Here is a 21347-nt window from a genome sequence, read left to right as displayed (position 1 = left end):
GAGCATGTGGTAGAAATGCAGAAAGCCCTTTCGAAAGGGGGAAAAAAAAGATTGAGAAAATGGCAAGTAAATCCTGACACAGCATTAACTAAAAAGAGAGGAGTGGAACTACAGAAACTTCAATTTCATAGCATTTGAGGGTAGAATAATGTGAAGAGCTAGAAGGCAGATTGGTTACTGAGTTTTTATTAGCTTTTTAAACTATTAATGATTACAGTTTATGATTCAAAATTTTTGCTTGCCTGCCTTATGACTGGACAGTTTTCCACATCAGTAATCTTGCTGTGAAGCCGAAGGCAGAAAGCATTCAAAGATATGTTTAAGGAAACATATATATTTATACTAAATATTGAGAGGCTGATGAATTGTACAAGGGCATAAATGGTGTGTGTGTGTTTGTGTGTGTGTGTATTCATAAACTAAAATAAAACATTATAGCTGCAGGCCAGAGTAAATAAGATAAAGGCTCCTGAGGAGTCTGAATAATAAAGTGAATTTTCTTTGGTCAAAGGGTAGATTTCCAGAAATGTAAGCAAAAAGCATGCAATCTTCACTTAATAAAAGCAATGGTGTATTTCTCTGCTTATGTGCTAAATCTGTTATAGCTGCACAGAGTCATGCCAACCTGTTAAAAAGTTTGTCTAAAGGGAGGCTAGGGTTTTGGAAATAAAATATGATAGGCAAGCAGCTTTTGAAGCAGATGCACATGTAAACTAATTGGCTTTAATCTCATTTGCTTTCACGACTAGCATATTTCATCATTGTAATTAAGAAATCTGAGGCAGCTGTATACTTGGAAAACAGCACCACAAGCTGCCTTGTACAAAGCATGGCCTTTTGACAGAATTCCATACATCACTCCAGGGGTCAATGGCAACGGTGGCAACAATTTCCATAGAAGCAAACTGAGATCCTTTCATTTCAAAGTGTTTTCCTGAAACATATCTGGATTGAACGTAAAATAAGTAAAGGGCCTGGTCTCTAGATAGTATTGAACTACAACTTCCAGAGCCCTTCCTGGCATTTATAAGGCCTTTGAGCATTTGGATTCTGCCTACCTCAAAGACAGAAGGTCCCTCTGCTGCGATATATTTCAACAGAGGGTCTTATTTATTGATGCAATGAAAATTAGTTCCTCAATTACAAGCAAATAACTAAATCCTCTGGATGTAAATTTTAACAGCAACAAGTCTCCTGTTTCTGCCTGTTCTTCTCAAAGGATGTGAAGCATCGTTTTGTTCTCTTATCCTTTGTTGTTTTTTTACCATTATATATTTATGTACAACTGTTTTGAGCTAGCGTGAGAAAAACTGGAATCTGAAGAGGTGTAAATTATGAGCACCAACAGAAGGATGAGAGCCAGGGTAGCATTTGGATTAAGAAATTGGAGAACGTCTGGGGAAGATTTGGATTCAAGTTCACCCTCAACCAGTGCTAGTCACTTTCTTTCCACTTATTTTATGGGCACATTGCCGTAAGGAACAATTGCAGGAGGAAGTAGGGAATATTAATATGATTGTTAATAGTGTAGCAATTTTGTACCACAGAAGTTGTGAAAATCTTGTGGAATTTAAGATTATTTCTTATTCTTTTCCTGGAGAATTGCACTCTACGTTTTCCACATATGTATCATCAACCTGGCATCTTCAAAGGAAAAGTGGTCTGCTGTGCAATTGAGCAGGGAGTGGTTGGGTTACTATCTTTATGGCCAAATATCCTGACTTCTGATTGGCCTTTAGATGAGCTGCTTCCTGACTGATATAGGTTGCACCAATCCAGATCAGCCCTCACCAACTTGCACCAATCAGAAACCAACTTGGTTAAAGGCCACTGTTGCAAGTGAAATGGCAGGAAATCTATTCTCTAGATCACAGTAACTAAAACCTGAAGCGCAACTAAAACCCGTGCCCAACAGTCCAGAAAAGATTATATTTCCAATTAAAAATATGCAAATTAAGATGAAATCTAAAATAAGAGTTTCCTATGTTATTACTTGTTGACAGATTTTCCTTCGTGCTCTTTAATGGATTCTGATAATACAAATAGTCCTTGACTTACAACAGTTCGTTTTAGTATTGTTCAAAGTTACAATAGCATTGAAAAATGACCGTTTTTCATAGTTATGACCTATGCAGCACCCCACAATCATGTGATCAAAATTCAGACACACTTGGCAACTGGTTCATATTTAGGACCATTGCTGTGTTCCAGGATCATGTGATGACATTTTGCAACCTTCTGACAAGCAAAGTCAATGAGGAAGCCATATTCACTTAACAACTATGTTACTAACTTATTAGCTGCAGTAATTCATATAACAACTGTGGTAAGAAAAGTCATAAAATGCAGCAAAACTCACATATCAACGGAAATTGTGGGCTCAATTGTTGTCGAAAGTCGAGGACTTCCTGCAAATATCTGTTTCACTGTAGATATTGCTGTGGTTACTATTTTAGTATCTCACAATAATATTTAATACTTCAACAAATGTTGAAGTGTAAGTTAAAGCAAATAAATATGCTCGTTTGGACAAATTGCACAGCCGCAAATAAACCTCTCAATTTTGGCATGCTGATATATTTAATAATACAGCATTTTTAAATATTTTTGGCCACAAACTATGAAAATATGGGGAAGCCATACCCAGCAAATGATTTGTTTGTCTTGCTTTTTCTCATATAAATTTTAAAAAGGCAAAATCTGGAAAGGTGTGCAGTGATTCATAAAGAACTAACTTGCATGAATTTACTGTCACTGCTGGAATGGAATTGTTGTACTCCAATGAACAGCTCCATTATGGAGAAGCTTCATCCTATCTCCTTCTGTTTGGTTTTTTCCCCCCTCGGATTCTCAATACAGTCAAACTGATGGGTACAAATCTAACACTGTTAACAGACTATTCCTCCGGTTGGGAATCCTGCATGCTGATGAAAAGAGGCAAGGCATGACAAAAAAAAACCCAATAAGAAAAGGCTGAGTGAAGACAAGACTAAAGGGTCAGAAACAATACTAATTATTAACAACAAATGTAACAACAACAGAAACTGAATGTGACAACTTGCAAAAAATAAAAGGACAATGTGGTGATGAGATGTTGAGAAATGTTTTCTAGCTTTGGAGGGGAAACATCAGTTAATGTAACTCCAGTTGATGACATTTATGCAATTGACAATTGCTGATTTCCACACATCTCAAAATTTTAAATTGGTTTCTTTCTAGAGCGGACCTATCCAACCTTATAAAATAATACTTCTAAGACAGGCGTGGCAGAAAGCCATACCGTTATTCTTTAAGCGGGTGGTCTTGCTTTAAGTTTTACTAAAGTATCAAAGTAATTAGAGAATAATCAGCCAGATTTCACATCTATAGCAAGAGAAGTGAGATATTGTATTTTTCTATACCGAGGTCCCCTCTTGAAGCTAAAAACAATTAAGTAGAAACATTTTTCATTCATATCTGCCCATCTAAAACCTAGCTTCTGTTCAGCTGGGGCACTACAGACATTCATTAACTGATGTTATGAATGAATTGGTATTCCACCGTTACCTTGTTAAAGGCCACCAACAGAGTAAGTTTGGTCAAACAATTCATATTCTGTTTTCTTGTCCTATGTGATGGGATGGATTGTAACACCAATGTTTGTTACAGCAAGTGTCATATTATCGGGCTACGAAAGGAGGCGTTACAAAGGACTCCCTTTCAAGGTGTGATTTTTACATACATTCAATGCTCTTTTTTACCTGAGTGGTTGCACTGAGAGGGATCCACAACTCTGCCGGTCTTATCATAACAGGCAAGTGCTCGGAAGCGCACACCTTCTCCACATTCTTTGGCATGTCTCTGAAATCTCATCTCTACCTGCAGTTCTGTTCTTCCTACCGCAATTATGCATTCTGACCAATTTCCATAAGGCTGGGAGGTAAATATTGCACAAGGGCAGAGTTCCGTCTCAAGCTGAGGATAGACTTCGGTATTCTGGCACTTGTCTCGCTTTTTGCTTCTTCCTGTTCCAACCAGGAAAATATGCTTGTTAGCGCAACATCTGCTGCTTTTGATAACAATATGTCATATTGTTTATACTTGAAGGGTTTTAATACAGTTAGAACCAAACCATCTGAAATGTAAATACGACAGCAGAGTTGATTCAAAGACATCTGTTACTTTCCTCCAGAGCTCTGGAGAGCTAAGACGATGGAGATATCTCCAGGGCAACCAGGAAACCTGAAGGAACTTAGAAAGAATCTTTTGGATGAAACACAAAACAGAAACAAGGAGAGCAACTCTCTGATTACTTTTGTTACAAAAGAAAAAGAAAGCAAAAGTCCACTCTTCCCCTCTGTAATTATCTGAAGAAAATAATTTTATTATTACCTCCATTTGCTGCCTACAGATACTTGGGGATCCTACAAATGTAGAAGAGTAAGTTGCATCTCTTTCTTTGAATCTTTTGTATAAATTAACTGAATACAATTAACACATACAAATCCTGGCCCCATTCTGGCATTTAAGTAATTAGTAAGAACTTCAATTTGAAGTTGAAATTCAACTTGAAATTCTGGCATTTAAGTAATTAGTATGAATTTCAATTTGAAGTTGAAATTTTAACTTGAAATTCTGGAATTTAAGTAATTAGTAAGAACTTACTTCAAATTTCAAGACTTTTTCTAACACAGATGGTCAAGCAAATGTCCTGAAGATACTATAGTGTGTACTTAATTTCTTACTCTTCATTATTTATTACATTAGCTCAGATATTGTGATGTATCTATAAAATCTGGGCAAACCTGAATTTCAGCAGTTTGGGGGGAAACAATGAATTTAAGATCTACACCAGAAACCACAGTATTCCATTTACTAAAAACAAAGGTTCTGAAACATACCTTTGTGATGCCAAAATATTTTATTAAAAATGATTTATAGATACAAATTAAAATGATCCAGAGCTAATGAGATAACCCAGTCTCTCATGAAGTTTGTGTTCTTGCACGAAATCTCTTGAGACTTTAGTCATTTTAAATATTAAAAATCCATCCATAAGATCAAATGAATTTGTGTAATAGAGTATACTATCTGAAACACTTGCTAAGCTCTGATTAAAGTATCAGAATGATAGCAGTGTTCCAATAACTAAGGGGCTGCACAAAGAAGAGGGGATCAACCTCTTCTCCAAGCACCAGAAGGCAGAATAAGAAGCAATGGACGGAAATTTATCAAAGATAGATCCAACCTAGAACTAAGGAGAAATTTCCTGACAGTTAGAACAATTAATCAATGGAGCAACCTGCCTCCAGAAGTTGTGATGCTCCAACACTGGAAGTTTTTAAGAAGAGACTGGACAATCATTTGTCTGAAATGGTATAGGGTTTCTTGACTAAGCAGGGGGTTGGACTAGATGATCTCCAAGGTCCCTTCCAACTCTATTACTTTGTTATTCTGAAAGAATAGACTTCTCTGTATGGTATCCTCTAAAGCAGTGATGGCAAACCTTTTAGAGACCAAGTGCCCAAACTGCAACCCAAAACCCACTTATGCATCGTCGAGTGCCGGGTGGGTGTGGCCCATTGGGTGGGTGTGGCTATGGTGGTAACTAAAAAGTTCAATCAATCAATTCCAATTTTGCAAGATCTTTTTTTTTTCCCGCAAGAAGTTGAATTGATTGATTGATTGAACCTTTTTTTTTTTTTTTTGCACACACTGGCAGAGGCCTAAAGCAAAAAACCCAGCTAAAAGCCTAGGACTGAGTGCCACCTCTGGCACCCGTGCCATAGGTTTGCCATCACTGCTCTAAAGGTTACCAACACACATAGGCAACATGTTCTAATATCTGAGAATCATACTTTTTCCTGTTATTTTTGGCAGCCAGGAGTTAGAGATGACACACTGATAATGTAATGATGTTATTTGGTGTGTGTGTGTGTGTGTGTGTGTGTGTGTGTGTGTGTGTGTGTGTGTGTGTAATGAATATGGAATGAATGAATTTCCATATTTGGCTTGTTTGGGACAAGGTCTATTTGCCTGCTGGTTTATGTATATTGTCATAGGAGGAAATTGCGCCATTCATATGCCAAATATACCAAATATTGACAATGTGGTTATGGGAGCCATAGAAAGATCAATTTTTCTTTGACAACAATGAGTTCCACCCACTGACCATAATAATTTAACAGATTCAGCTGAAAAGCTAGTCTTAAGACAAGTTGTGTATGAAACTCTGGCAAGTTGTCACAAGAGTAATCCATCTGTAGTCACAGTTCTTTCTATCAACATATAAGAGAAACCCAAGGCCTAGAAGTGGCTGTTGAATCAGATTGTTCCGTAAGTCAGGGAAATAAACATGGGAACTATATGCCTGTTATTTAAAAATGATGTTATTGGTTTTCATTTAGTTTTGAAAATTCCTGGATGTCAGCATTGTTTCAACTTGATACATATTTTTAGGTAATGTGTGAAATTTGAAAATCAACTCAAAGAAAACACAGAATGACATCTTCCTCATGTAGATGACCCATCAGCCCTAGGAGTTAGTTTTATTTTTCACATTTTTTAATTATACCCCATCTCCTTGCCTTCTTCCAATGAGAAAGCGATAGCCTAGCACAGTGGTGGCGAACCTATGGCACGGGTGCCAGAGGCGGCACTCAGAGCCCTCTCTGTGGGCACGCGCGCCATCGCCATAGTCCTAGGCCTTCAGCTGGATTTTATAAAACCTTTTTGCTTTAGGCCTCCACCGCCATGTGCAAAAAAAAATGGTTCAATCAGTCATTTTCAACTTTTCATGGGAAAAAAAAAGATCTTGCAAAGTTGGAACTGATTGAACTTTTTAGTCCCACCCAGTCTGCCATGCCCACCGCAGCCATGCCCATCCAATGGGCCACACCCACCCAATGGGCCACGCCCACCCAATGGGCCACGCCCACCCAGCACTCAACTATGCATAAGTGGGTTTTGGGTTGCAGTTTGGGCACTCAATCTCTAAAAGGTTCGCCATCACTGGCCTAGCAACTTCCAGTTTCTCCAGCAAACAGTCTATGGAGAAGATAGGATGAGCCGATGTGAAAAAGGGGCGTTGTCTTACCTGAACGCCTTTTCTCAGCATGATGATGGAGAATCCACGGATGGGTTGTCTTAATCTATCTGCTCCAATTAGACTAAGTCTGAAATTTAGTACCGCCCCCTCTGTGCCAACTGCACCCCAGTTTTAGGCTAAGGCGATACTCAGACTTTAGTTCGACGCGTCTGAACAATATGGGAACCAGGCCAACTGACCTAATGGGAGGGAGTGGATTCTCCATCATCATGCTGAGAAAAGGCGTTCAGGTAAGACAACGCCCCTTTATCCAGCATGATTGGATGGAGAACCCACGGATGGGACATACCAAAGCCCTGTGTCCCTAGGGTGGGGAATTAGATTGGGCCTGGGTCCCATCCAATGTTAATGCGTGTTCTAGGACCTTGCGGCCAATGAAGCCGTAGAAGATGCATATATATCCATCTTGTAGTGACGGACAAAGGAGGAGGGCGATGCCCATGTTGCTGCCCTACAAACTTCCTCTATGGATGCCTGGGTAGACCAGGCTGCTGTAGTGGCTGCGCCCCTGGGGGAATGGGCCGTGATATGGCTGGGAGCTTGTAGTGACTGAGTCTGGTATGCCAGAGAAATACAAGCTCTAATCCACCTGCCTATAGTGGGTGAGGAAAACTTCTGTCCTAACGACGAAGGGTGAAATGACACAAACAGAGCCTCAGTCTTGCGGAAGGATGAGGTTTTCTGTATATAGCAATATAAGGCCCTGCGAACATCCAATCTGTTCCACTGAGCCTCTATGTCATTAGATGGGTTCGGACAGAAATCCGGCAAAACTATGTCCTGTGATCTATGATACAAGGAGTTGACCTTGGGCACAAAAGAGGGATCTAACCTGAGAGTAACCCTGTCCCTATGGAAGATACACAGGTCCTTTCTCACTGACAGGGCAGCCAGCTCAGAGATTCTTCTGGCTAAAGTTACAGCAACCAGAAATGCCACCTTCATTGATAATAGTTTGAGCAAACAAGTGTCAATTGGCTCAAAGGATGGTGAGACAAGAGCCTGTAAAACCTGATGAAGGTTCCAGGAGGGATATCTATGTACCGCTGGTGGTCTGGCATTGTTAGCTCCTTTTAGGAAGGAGCGTATCATAGGGTGCTGTGTTAAGGGTTCCTTGCCATAGGAAATAACCGTGGCGAGTGCTGCTACCTGCCTACGGATGGTGCTTGTGGAAAGCCCTTTGTCCAAACCGTCCATCAGGAACTCCAAGATAACTGGCACTGCAGCCTGTAAGGGTTCAATTTTGTGAGCTAAACACCAATTACAGAAGCTTTTCCACATGGCATCGTATATTCTATTCGTCGAGGGTCGCCTGGATTGCTGGATCATGGCTATGACCCTTGACGAATATGCGTCTAGGCCTAAGTCCTGCCTCTCAAGTGCCAGATGGTTAACTGGAGCCATTGAGGGTCCGGATGATGTAACTCCCCCTGAATGAGGGAGATCCGATTGGCTGGAATCCTCCATGGAGGGGATGCGGAGAGCTCCATCAGGTCGGTGAACCAAGATCGTCTCGGCCAATGCGGAGCGACCAGGAGGATCTCTGCTTGTTCGCGAAGGATCTTCCTGATCGTGGCAGGTAGAAGGGGCAGGGGAGGAGAGGCATAGAGCAGTTCCCTGGGCCAGGGGCTGCGGAGTGCATCTGTTCCTTCCGCTGATGGAGACGGGAACCTGGAAAGGAATCTGGGAAGCTGTGAGTTGGCTGGGGAGGCAAACAGATCTAGGGTTGGGGAACCAAACCTGTCCACGATCTCTCTAAAGATCTTTGGATCCAGCTGCCATTCGGAATGGTCCACGGTGGCTCTGCTCAATGAGTCCGCCTGCTGGTTGGCCACTCCTGATATGTGCTCCGCCCTGATGGAGGCAAGATTCAGTTCCGCCCAAGACCCCAGCAATCTGGCCTCCTGCATGAGAGGCTTGGACCTTGTTCCCCCCTGTCTGTTGATATGGGCCTTGGCTATGATGTTGTCGGTTAAGACCAGGACGTGCTGGCCCTGTACTAAGCTGCTGAATCTCTTTAGGGCCATGTGTATGGCTCTTAGTTCCAGCCAGTTTATATTGTTCTTTAGATCCTGCCTGGACCACTGACCTTGGGCCCAGTGTGTGTGGAGGCGTGCCCCCCACCCAAATAGGCTTGCGTCTGTGGTGATGGTGATCCTGTCTGGTTCTTTGAATTCTGCTCCCCGTGACAGTGCCGGAGAGTCCCACCAATGAAGGGAGTTCAACACCAACTGTGGAACTCGGACCTTCTGGTGGGATGTGCTGGTATGAAGTCTCTGGAATGGAAGGAGAAGCCACTGTAATTCTCTGGCATGGAGACGTGCCCATGGCACAATTTGCACGCAGGACACCATCTTCCCTAGTAGTTGTGAAAGGGATGCCAATGTGACTACTCTGTCCCTTCGGATCCGATGTACAAGAGTCTGGATAGAGTTCCGTCGGTCCTGAGATAGGTAGACCGTGCAGTTGCCTGTGTCTATAACTGCGCCCAAATGGAGGAGCCAAGTTGATGGTACAGTATGACTTTTCTGGAAATTCACAGAAAAACCGTGCTCCTGCAAAACCTTGATGGCTAGGGCGAGGTCTGCTTGGGCACCTTGCCATGATGATGACTGAATTAGAATGTCATCTAGATAGCATTGAACTCTGATGGGAATTTGTCTAAGGTGGGCTGCAATCACTGCCAGTACCTTTGTAAATACTCTCGGTGCAGATGAGAGGCCAAATGGAAGGGCTCTGTACTGGTAGTGGCGTCGGGCATAACTGAATCTGAGGAATTTGCGGTGTCCAGGAAAAATTGGGATGTGCAAATATGCCTCAGTCAGGTCTATGGAGGTAAGAAAGCCACCTTGCCTGACGCCAGCCAGGATTGATTGAAGTGATTGCATCTTAAATTTTTTATATCTCAAGTAGAGGTTTAGACCTTTTAAGTCCAAGATCGCCCTCCAGCCCCCTGAAGTCTTGAAAATGATGAAAAGGTTTGAGTAAAACCCTCGTCCTTCTTGGTCTTGTGGTACTGGTTCAATTGCTTGTATTTGCAATAAATGAGCTATTGCCTCTGACATAAGTTCAGCTCTGGTCCTGTTCGTTGAAATAGGACAAGAGCGGAATCTGTCAGGTGGATGGGAACAAAATTCTAGTCTCAGACCTTGGGAGACAGTGTCTAACACCCATGCGTCCGTAGTAGTGGCCGTCCAAATGCTGGAATAGAGGGCCAGCCGGCCTCCTATGGGAGGTGAGGCTGCAGGTTCACTTGCCTTGCTTAAAGGTGCGGCTCCCTGCGCCTCGAAAGGACCGCTTGGTCTGGGGCGAGGAGCCTGGGCCCAGTCCCAGGCTGGCGCTGGCCGAAAGGGCTGCCTTCTGTAGTTACTCTGCGACAAGTTCCCCCAGCGTCTATCTCCCCTCCTTGATGTATTAACCAAGGTCTTGCGTTTATCCTTACCTTCGGTTAGGTATGGCTCTAGCGCCTTACCAAAGAGTTGTCCACCTGTATCAGGTTTAGAGGCCAGACGCCACTTGGCCTTGGTGTCTGCTCGCCAGTTTCTGAGCCAAAGGAGCCTTCGTGCTGAAATGTCTGCCGCGATGGTCCGGGCAGTGTATCTGATCGTGTGTAAGGAGGCATCGGCTAGATACTGGGACGTGGCCACCAACTTATCCAGATTCTGGTGGGCTCTGAGCTGGTCCGGAGGGATCATGTCCTGGAGCTCCCGTAGCCACAGGACCGAAGCCCTGGCAAAGAAGGCCATGGAGGTTGCCACCCTCGTTGCCCAGGCTGATGCCTGGTGGGACCTGCGTAGGGCGGACTCAATCTTCTTGTCCTCTGCCCTTAGTGCCTCATTTATGTCCCCAGGGATGTTGGACTTGGGAAACAATGAGTTCAAGGGCTCATCAATCTCAGGAATCTCAAAAAGGGAGGTCAGGGAAGGAGCAACATTGAACAATGTTCTCTCTACCGCACCAGGGCTTAAGGGGGATCCTAGTTTTTCCCATTGTTTCTGGACTATATTTAGAAAAAGGGGAGGGCAGGGAATATGATTCTGTGAGACAGAGGGCTCAGTGTATATGGCATGGGGACCCTGGGATGTTGGTGGGTTCTCCTGTTCTTGGGCGAGGTTTGCAGTGGTGCAGGCCTTGAGAAGCAGGGAATTGAAGAAGGAATGGTCAAAGAGATCGACAGGAGGGATGGGTTCGGATGGGGTGATGCCCTCGTCCTCAGACAAAATTAGGCCAGCTTGTTCAGCTCCTGTAGATTCCAAATCCGATGCGGGATCATCCATCCAATCCGGAGATGGTGAATGATGTGTGGCCTGTGGGGGTGGCTGTGGGGTGTTGGAGGCCATAAATTGAGCCACAGCCTGGGCTATCATGGACTGGAGGAGGTTCGGGTTCAGGGCCTGGTTCTCAGGAGGGCGAAGTCCTGCTGCAGTGGGAGTGAATGTGGCCTGGGGCCCTGAGGTGTCCTGACCGGTTATACCCCTCCCTGAAGCCACTGTTAGGTTTGAATCTGACTCAGGAATTCCCCTGGGGGGAGACCAGGCCCCTGGGGCTGAGGCAGTGTGCGAAGAAAAGGGCTCAAATATAGACCTTCCCATCGTGCCTGTCAGATCTGGGGAGGCCGCTCTCAGTCTTTGGCACCCTTCCTCTCTCTGTGGCTCCCTGCTTGGCCGGGCTCGCTTGGTGGTGCTCTTACCACTTGCCTCTGATTGGCGACTCCTCTTGGCCGGCTCGCTGCCTTTCTCTGCCATGATGAGTTGCTCTGGTCTCAACCTTGGCAAAACGCCCCCCCCTCGGCGCTGTACTTCACCAAGGGAGTCTACAGAGATACTTCAGCCCAAAAGGGGGTGGGCGGGAAGTTAATGGGCACCCCAATCACTTAGGATCGATCAGGCCCTCCCCAGTCGAACCTGCTCTCTCGACGATCCTGCCACCGATGATGTAATACTGCCTTCAGAAGAAAGTTCCAGGCAGTCTGGGCCTCAGCCACACACAAAATGGCCGCCAAGGGCTTTTGCCACGCACAAAAGGGCCTCCGAGGGCTTCAGTCACACACAAAATGGCCACCGATGACTTCAGGCACACTCAAAATGGCCGCCGAGGCTTCAGCCCCACACAAAATGGCCACCAGTGACTTCAGGCACACTCAAAATGGCCGCAAAGGCTTCAGCCACCCACAAAATGGCCACCAGTGACTTCCGCCACTCACAAAATGGCCGCCGAGGGCCTCAACCACATACAAAATGGCCGCCGGGGGCTTCAGCCACACCCAAAATGGCCACCGGGAGGCAATTCAAAATGGCGGCCGCCAATTTCCCGCCCTAAAAAAATGGCCGTTGGAAGAAGGCCTTGAGACCTAGGGTCTAAGCTGCAATGAGCCCTCGTTCGGGTGAATCGCCTGGGCTCCTAAAGCAGCTGGTGGCATGTGATTAGGCCAGCTGGAAAAGCTGTCGTCCAAGGCCTGACAGGCCCTCCCGGCTCTGAAAATTGGGCCGCGCCCAAATTCTCACCTGCTGCTCTCTGCTGGGGCCGAGGGACCTGGGAAGGCTCCCTCCAGGCTTGATGAGGCTCTGAAAACGACCTAAATCAAAGGTTTGATCTTGCTGTCCATAACTGAGGGAAAACAAAGAAGGGAAAAGTTCCCCCCCCCCCAGAGGGAGAGGATTGTAAGTCTGTCAGCCTGAATAGGCTTCAGACTGGGATAATTGATCTTTCTTCTAGATATAATCGATTCTGAATCAATAATAAAATAACAAATAATAATAATAGCCTGAGCTAAGTAATTAAATAGAATTAAACAGTCTTCTGCTCCAGGAGCGAAGACAAAACGCGTCTTGGGGCAAAGAGACTAAGTCTAAAACTGGGGTGCAGTTGGCACAGAGGGGGCGGTACTAAATTTCAGACTTAGTCTAATTGGAGCAGATAGATTAAGACAACCCATCCGTGGGTTCTCCATCCAATCATGCTGGAGAATATAAAAACTTTCAAAAATTGTATGAAAATTAAGTTTTTGCTAAAGATCACTAACAACATAGTTTTCTAGGATGGAAGGCTTGCTGCCTCAGGTTGTTGACAAGCTTCACCTCTTCTAAAATTTTACATTCTGTTGGGCAGCATTTTTTTTTTTTTTAAGTCTGAGATGGTATGTATGTTCCAGCAAATATGTATTTGTGAAAAGGATATATAAGAAAAAAAGAGAATCAGATCAAAAAAAGAGAAGCAAAGTCAGTCTGTCTGTCTCTTTATCATCAAGTAGATCCCCCTTAAATGGGTACTATCAGGCAGCAAAGCAGCCTTCCTGAAAGCAGGCTCAGATTCCATCACTTCTGAATCTCTCTGAAGCAATTCAGAGACTCTCAGTACTGTAAAAGGGGGTGCCTTGAGCTGCCCTAGATATTTGAACATTCAATTTGCAAGGGTATTTCATTTGAACTTCCTTTCGAACTGTTCCTTCAAAACATCAGAGAGGATGACTGTAAGGAACCCTAGGCTCACCCATTGAGGCTCACTCAATGCCACAAAACAGTAATTTTTCCTACGGAACTCTCCCACTTTCAGATTCCCACAGCACTGTCTACTTCCCATTTTTGTCAATTAATGTGTTCGTATTTTAGAGCCATTTTCTGAAATGCTCTTTTTCAAGAATCTGCAGCCTTAAATACTGTTTTGTTCCATTAGTTTGAATACAAATCATTTTCAGCATTAAAAAAAAAACCCTCCTAAATTGGGGAGAAATGTTGGAAATTAAACAAAATAAACACTCCTTTCTTGAACATAAAGCTTAACTCTCATCCTCTTTAGTTTCATAATACAGATTGCAAAGTCTTGTAGCCTCAAATTAGATTGAACAGGCGTATGTATACTCGAGCGAGGCTTCCCTGATGAGTGATACTAAATGGGCAACCCACACACAAATTTAAACATAAGGTAACATATGCTATAAAACGTGAAGTAAGAAGCAAGCTAATTTTGTGCATGTTTAATATTAACATGTGGAAAAGAAGAGGAAGATATTCCCTAAATACCTCCACACTGGGCAATTTTCTTGATGAATTAGTACAATTATTACAGAACAATGTTACTTTCTGCTTTCTTGCTATCTTAAAGAAATCCACCAAAGCTAGTTTTATATTTGAAACAATACCTTTTTATATGTTAAGTATTTTTTTTAATAGGAATAGCAAAAAGAGCAAAAAAAAAAAAAAAGGGCTAGGGAATTCTAACTTTATCTATCTGCTGGCCGGATGGACAATTTGTATATACACCTGATTTTTCCACCCTTTGGAAACCTCTAGTTTCAAAGAGCCAGGGGAACTTCAAATTTGGGGGCATTGTGGATGCAGAAGGAAGAGAGTATATCTGTTTGCCTAATGATGCATAATCCTTGAAACTATGAGTAGATTATGAGAATAAATGTTATTTATTTCCAGGAGGGAGGGGCTGTATTCCAGAGGAGTAAGGGCCAATTCAGTTCAGATATTATGTGTGAGAGAAAGAGGGCCAAAAGAGCCCCTCCTTAATAGTTCATAGAGTATATGGTAGATGCAGATAGTAGAGTCCCCAGCTTGGCAAGATTTTGTCTATAAGTGAAACAATAAAGAACTCAGCTGGGAAAAATTGCCATGGGTCATTCTTGGTTTTGGTTGGCCTAAAAGGTTCATCACAACATCCTGCTCAAAATTATTTTGTATTCTTAGTATTTCCATCATTTTGCCTCATATTTATTAAGCAGCTCCGGCTATGTAAGATAACTATTCTAAGACCATCAATCTATAATCTTAAAAAGATTAAGAGAGGGTCAGATGCTTTTACCTGTAATATATAATTTGGTCCAGCTAGTACATTTTCCTATTTTTTAAGCATAACATTGATTCTACTTCTATATCATATGCTAGATAAAATTAAGTAAACACAAATACAAATAAAATAATATAAAAAACATGTTGCTATCACGCTTTATGCCCATAATTTTATAGAGAACATATTTTACTTTCTTTGGTATTGCATTTGCTTACATAAGACATCAAAAGCTTAAACAGAAAATAAATATGACAGTTTTGTAAATATTTCTGGCATAAAGAGTTTTCAGGTTTTAAAGACTGGACAAAAACTATCACTTTTTAAGATAAAATAATAATGATGATATGCATGAAAGCCAATACCAGCTAAAGAACTGGCAGCTTCACATTGTGGTTAACAGCCAATAATAATAATAAAGATACCCCCAATGTGGCACTACCTTGATATGGTTTTGAGACTTGTGTGCTTTGAAGAATAGAAAAGAGACTTGGAAAGGCAAATTATTACATGGTCGATAATAAAAAAAATAATGGGCAAAGCAGATAACAATAAGACCTGGCTAACGCTAGGGCCAGGAAAATTAAAAAGAGACAGAGGAGTTAATTCTGGCTGTGCAAACCAAGACCTTAAGAACAAATGCATACACAGCCTAGCCTGAGAAGACAGCAATAGACAGCAAGTGCTACCTCTGTAAAGAAGCTGAAGAAACAGTGGACCACCTACCGTATATTCCGGCGTATAAGACGACTTTTGAGAGTGTTGAACTTGGCGCCAAAGTCGGGGGTTGTCTTATACGCTGAGTCATCTTACACCAGAAATAACGGTAGTTTCTGGTGTATAAGACGACTTTCTAGGCATGCGACTTGGCGCTGAAGACGGGGGTTGTCTTATACACTGGGTTGCCTTATATGCCGGAATATACGGTAGTTAGCTGCTGCAAGAAAATTGCCCAGACTGACTACAGATAACAGCATGACAAAATATCAACAATGGTACATTGGATGATCTCCAAAAAAATACCATTTACTTCCAAGTAAGAACTGGTGGGACCACAAAATAGACAAAAATAATAGAAAATGAAGAAACTAAAGTGCTTTGAGACTTTAGAATTCAAACAGATAGGCACCTGATACATAACATCCCAGACTTAATAACTGTCAATAAGAAAGGCAAAAAAATCTGGACAGTAGATGTGGTAGTACCTGGAGACAGCAGAAGAGAAGAGAAAGAACTGGAGGAAAACACAAAATGCAAAGACCTGCAAAAAGAAGTAGAATGATTGTGGCAAAAGAAATCAAAGGTAGTACCAATAATGATAGGTCCTTGGGTACAATCCCAAAACATCTGGAGCACCACTTGAACACCATGGGCATTGACCAAATCACCATCAGTCAACTGCAAAAGGCAGCTTTCCTTGGAACAGCTTACATCCTCCAAGGATACCTTTAACACCAAAGAGCAACACCTGTTATCTTCAATAGGTGGATAAACATGCCAAATCCAGTCTAAGCATCTGACTGTGTGATGAATCAGATCAATAACAATTTAAAGTCCAGACTGTGCAAAGAAGCAGAAGAAACAATATATTATATACCTAGCTTATGCAAGAAATTTGCACAGGCTGATTATAAACAATGACAGAACATAGTTGCCAAAATGATTCACTGAGCATCTGTAAAAATTACCATGTACTACTAATGAAAAATTGGTGGGAACATATAGTTGAAAAAGTAGTTGAAAATGAGCACATTAAAATACTGTTATCTTGTGACAATACCTTTAACAGCATCAAGGACAAGGGGGGACATGATAGCAGTATTCCAATATCTCAGGGGCTGCCATAAAGAAGAGGGAATTAAGCTATTTTCCAAAGCACCTGAAGGCAGGACAAGAAGCAACGGGTGGAAACTAATCAAGGAGAGAAGCAACCTAGAACTAAGGAGAAACTTCATGACAGTGAGAACAATTAATCAGTGGAACAGCTTGCCTCCAGAAGCAGTAAATGCTCCAACACTGGAAGTTTTTAAGAAGAGACTAGACAACCACTTGTCCGAAATGGTGTAGGGTTTCCTGCCCGAGCAGGGGGTTGGACTAGATGACCTCCAAGGTCCCTTCCAACTTTACTAATATTTACCTATCTCAAGTCCAAGGAAATGACTAGATAGGTGGATAAAAATGCCAAGTCCAATCTAAACATCTGGATGACTATGTGACCAATCATAATATGCTATTATTTAATATCTTGCTGTATCATTGCAGGTAAAGTATTAGTTTTTTAGTAACATCCTTGCAAGTTCTGTTTAATGTTTTATTCAAAAGCATGGATCATTAAATAAGAATTACTCTTGCACTAAATGTACTATTGCTATTATTCATGTTGATTCCTTTTTGTAAAAAAACCTTTATTATATTTGTAATCCGTGACCTGAATTTCAAGTGTTCATTATACATACATACATACATGTATGTATGTATGTATGTATGTATATGTATCTCTCTGTGTGTGTACTAATTTGTTCATATAAGTATAACAGTGATATGATGTAAATTGTATTTCCTATCTGAAGGAAGATATATAACTAGTAAATAAAGTAGATACTGTAGATAACATTAAGCCAATTTTTAAAGGCAGTGGCAGATAATTTTTTATTCAGCTCCTCTGTGTGTTTGTGTCCCAGAATATGTAAGGATTTGGGGCACCTAGATTAAATTCCTATTCTAGTTGAAAAACTACCTGGAGTTGGCAGGTTCCCAACTGTTAGTTTTTGTTACAGAATGTTAGAAAGAAACATACATAAAACTTAACACACTTTTGCTACTGAAGCCAAAACAAGAATCAATGTTAATCCATGCCATTAGGAAGCAGTTCATTAATAAGCAGTCACTTAAATAGCTGTAGAGCATATAAGAAATGTGTCTGGTTTGCCTAATTATGAGAATGTATATTCAAAAGAGAAGGATCTGGAGAACAAGCAAGTAAACTGAAAGTGAACTAGAGGTCTTAGGTCAGGGGTGTCAAACTTGCAGCATCACATGATGTGTCACACTTTTTTTGCCATTGCAGCAATGGGGTGGGGGCGGTTTCGCTATGATGTATCTGGCCCATGGGCTGGCAGTTTGACACCCCTGCCTTAGATGATTTCCTCAAGTAATACTGAACCTTGAAGGACGGCTGTGGTGAAGGGGAAGGGAGGGAGGCCTTTTAATTGACTCACTAGAGGAAAAACCACTTCTCCCTCACTTCAGTTCTTCCATTCTGTTCATCAATTTCTTATCAAGAGAGAAACTAGAATGACAAAATTCTCCAGTTTTTGACACCACGTCTATGCAGTTTTGGAACTGGTTAGCACAGCCCTCTTCCAAGAAATTTTCTAATGCCCACTGTAGCCTGCAATCCCTTTATTACATGAAAACTTTAATGGTTTGACATCTCCTTTATTAAGAATTATAGGAGGTGAATAATGCTTCCAAACATACCTATAATTTTATGATGATGAGAATTACAATTCAATCTCCATGATTCTGGGCAAGAGGTGACCACCAGAGCTTCAAAGTATGTAGACACCAGGGTGTGCAATTTTTAAAGATGTGCAGTGTTTTATGGCAAATAATTACTTAGAATGATCTTCATCCAGATCATATGACAATTACCAGAAATCGTTAAGTTGCAAGGCATTTTAACTTTAACTAGTGAAAATGCCAAATGTTGCATCAACCTTCAGCAAATCACATCTAGGGATTTGAAAAAAGGTTCATAATTTTAGACTGCACTCTCTGAAGCACAGAAAAACCACAGAGATATATATTTGAGGGGACATAAGCAGAAAAATGTAGCTTTTATAGAAAAATGTACTTTTCTGGTAGAACAATTTTTTGAATTGTTATGTGCATGAAGGCGCATGAAGCATGAAAGGGCACATGAAACATCTTTTTAAAAATAATCAAAGCAGCTACATCCTTTCCCAGACTTGGGTGGCTATTCCAAAGTGTCTTTGTGTGCATATACATGTGCAGCCATTTTGCGCAGCTATCCTTTCAATCCTGTGATAGCACATTCTCAAAGAGCATGTGTAGCCTTAAGATATGCTTAGAAAGAGCATACAGTATGCAGATGCACAAATATAGATTTTTCTCCAATTCCTAAATATTAAACAGATAGACTAAATATAATTTGTGGCTGGAAAGGTTAGAGACTCAGCAAAGGCAAAATTGATAGGAACCATCCCTCCCTAGTCAGCAACAGCTCAGTTTCTTGTCACTGATAAACAGTAAGATGATGGATTGTGTTTTTTGCTGCAAGAAATTCCCTTAGATGGAGTGAAAAGTTAAATAACAGATGTCTAACTGATTAAGGCAAAGATGTTATTATAATTATGATAAACATTTATATAATACTTTCAGAATATTTTACAAACCATTTGTAGTATTTTATAATATGCCTTTAAGGGATAACAATATTGTTATTCCATTATCATTATATCCATTCTTGAGATTGTCACCTGTCACCTACTTTGTATGATCACAGTTGAGATGGGTTTTGAACTAGTGATTTCCTACTTCAAATGAGCATTTTCTATTCATAATCAGCTCTACCTAATATAATAGTACTGAGTATAAGATGCAGGTACTGCAGCTGTCATCATTAAAAGTTCATTGTAGCAACATCCTTACTCAATGAAAAACTTTTTGTGAAATGCTGTCCAGTAGTTCTTTCCTAAAGGGCTTTAGGCTCTTCTCTAGACAGTTATATGTTAGACCTGTGACTGCTACTAATTCGTCTTGTTACCCAGCAGAGTAAAGATTCAGGGAGAGAAGACAAGGACGGTTGCTAAGTGACACTTCCACTATGCTTGGAAACCAAAATCAGTAACTAGCTGTGACCCGTCATGAGGAGTGATTTTCAGCTGTGGAAGATACACACAGTGACTCACATTACAGAAAAGCCCTAAATCTTGGTAGTATTTGTATATTAATCCATAATCATATACTACTGTATAGGGAGTATATAGTATATATGGGAAAAAGGAAAACTCCCCTTTTACATGTATAGCAACCAATCATAGCGTAGATTGCCTCATGCATGAGTCAGCACTTTCTAACTAATCAACTACAACTGTGTATTTTGGCCTATTGTACACAGCTACTAAATTCAATATCCTAACATCCTGCATTTGTGGAATTAACAATAATGGATATTTTCAGAGTTTGGAGAATGGAATACTCTACTCAAGTATATAGGTGTGCAACCCATTGAATCTATTGCAGTAGACTATCTGTGTGAATCCTGAAATATAACCATACAAACCCAATTCATAAAATAATAAATACATTGAGAGAGCTTCAAATAACCATACAAGTATAATTCATAGATTTTTGTACAACCTACACATGCACAAACTTTTGAAGTAAGATGCCTATGTTAACTGTGTACAGTGCTGAAACAATTCATGCATTCACATTTTTGTTCGATTCCTATGAACTTCTGCATTAACCAACATAGCACATCATCCAGACTTTTTCTACACTTGTGCAGTTGGAAAGAGCAGTTCCCTTGGGAGATTATACAGAAAAAATAGTTGAAAAGAAGCCAGAATTCTAAAAGGAAATTAACATTTCTGTCCCAGTTGGCTATTTGGGCTAATGGCGCAGTGGTTGCAGGCTAACTCTGCCCACAGTCTGGAGTTTGATCCTGATGGGGCTCAAGGTTGATGTTGCGTCCTTGGCGGGAAAACAGACACGAGAAGCAGCTGGAGTTCTCAAGTTCTTTTATTCAGCGTTCAGCTTACAGGAAGATGGCTTCAGCTCAGCCCAAACGCCTCACAGCCTCTTATATAGGCAACTCCCGGGTAAATGGGTTACATTTCCCGCGCCAGCACCCGCGCATGCGCACGGCGCTGGCGACAGCCTGTCTGGTCCCGGGCAGCTTTGCACCTGCCCGGGACTGCCTGCAACGCCCGAGCCGTTTGCAAGGCTCGGGACATAACACCCCTTTCCCCCGGGCTAAAACTACTACCAACATACAACATTTATTTTACACGACAATTTGCTCCCCAGTGTTCCCACTGTTTACTGGCTTTTGTCTTGCCAACAATGTTATGTAATCTTCTAGGTACTTAGGAGATTTCTTTGCTCTCTGTGACCTTCTTAGCTCTGGGTTACTGGCATAAGTCCCCTGACTGGAGGGAGGCATGAGCCTGTTCTCTCTACTGTGCCCTGGTGTCTTCCAAGGACTGTGCCCCGATGCCTGGCCTGCTTGCTTGCCCACCGGGCTCGTCAGGCCAGGGCTTCTGTTGCTTTGTGACCTGGTTGTCCTACCTAGCTGTAGACCCTCAGGCCCCTTGAAGTGATAGCCACTGCTGGGCGTCTCTGTAGAACCCCCTAGGTCAGTCCAAGACCTGTCAGGAGGCTGTCTATTCCCTGAACCCCATTCTGTGTTTGGGCTCGTGTGGGTTTCTGTACTCTCCCA

General features: G+C 41.9%; 1 protein-coding gene across 1 annotated transcript in view; it reads right to left on the bottom strand.

Annotated features, from left to right (window-relative positions):
* THSD7B (thrombospondin type 1 domain containing 7B) overlaps positions 1-21347 on the bottom strand; it is a 338191-nt gene that overhangs the window by 127978 nt on the left and 188866 nt on the right. The window contains exon 13 of the mRNA XM_039323974.1: positions 3741-4004. Coding sequence (XP_039179908.1) covers positions 3741-4004 — 264 coding nt within the window. The remainder of the gene's footprint in view (positions 1-3740; positions 4005-21347) is intronic.

The sequence above is a fragment of the Crotalus tigris genome, unplaced genomic scaffold, assembly GCF_016545835.1.
Source record: "Crotalus tigris isolate CLP2741 ecotype Arizona unplaced genomic scaffold, ASM1654583v1 scf7180000024290.1160143, whole genome shotgun sequence".
In the NCBI taxonomy this organism is placed as follows: Eukaryota; Metazoa; Chordata; class Lepidosauria; order Squamata; family Viperidae; genus Crotalus; species Crotalus tigris.
This window is presented reverse-complemented; position numbering and strand designations above follow the sequence as displayed.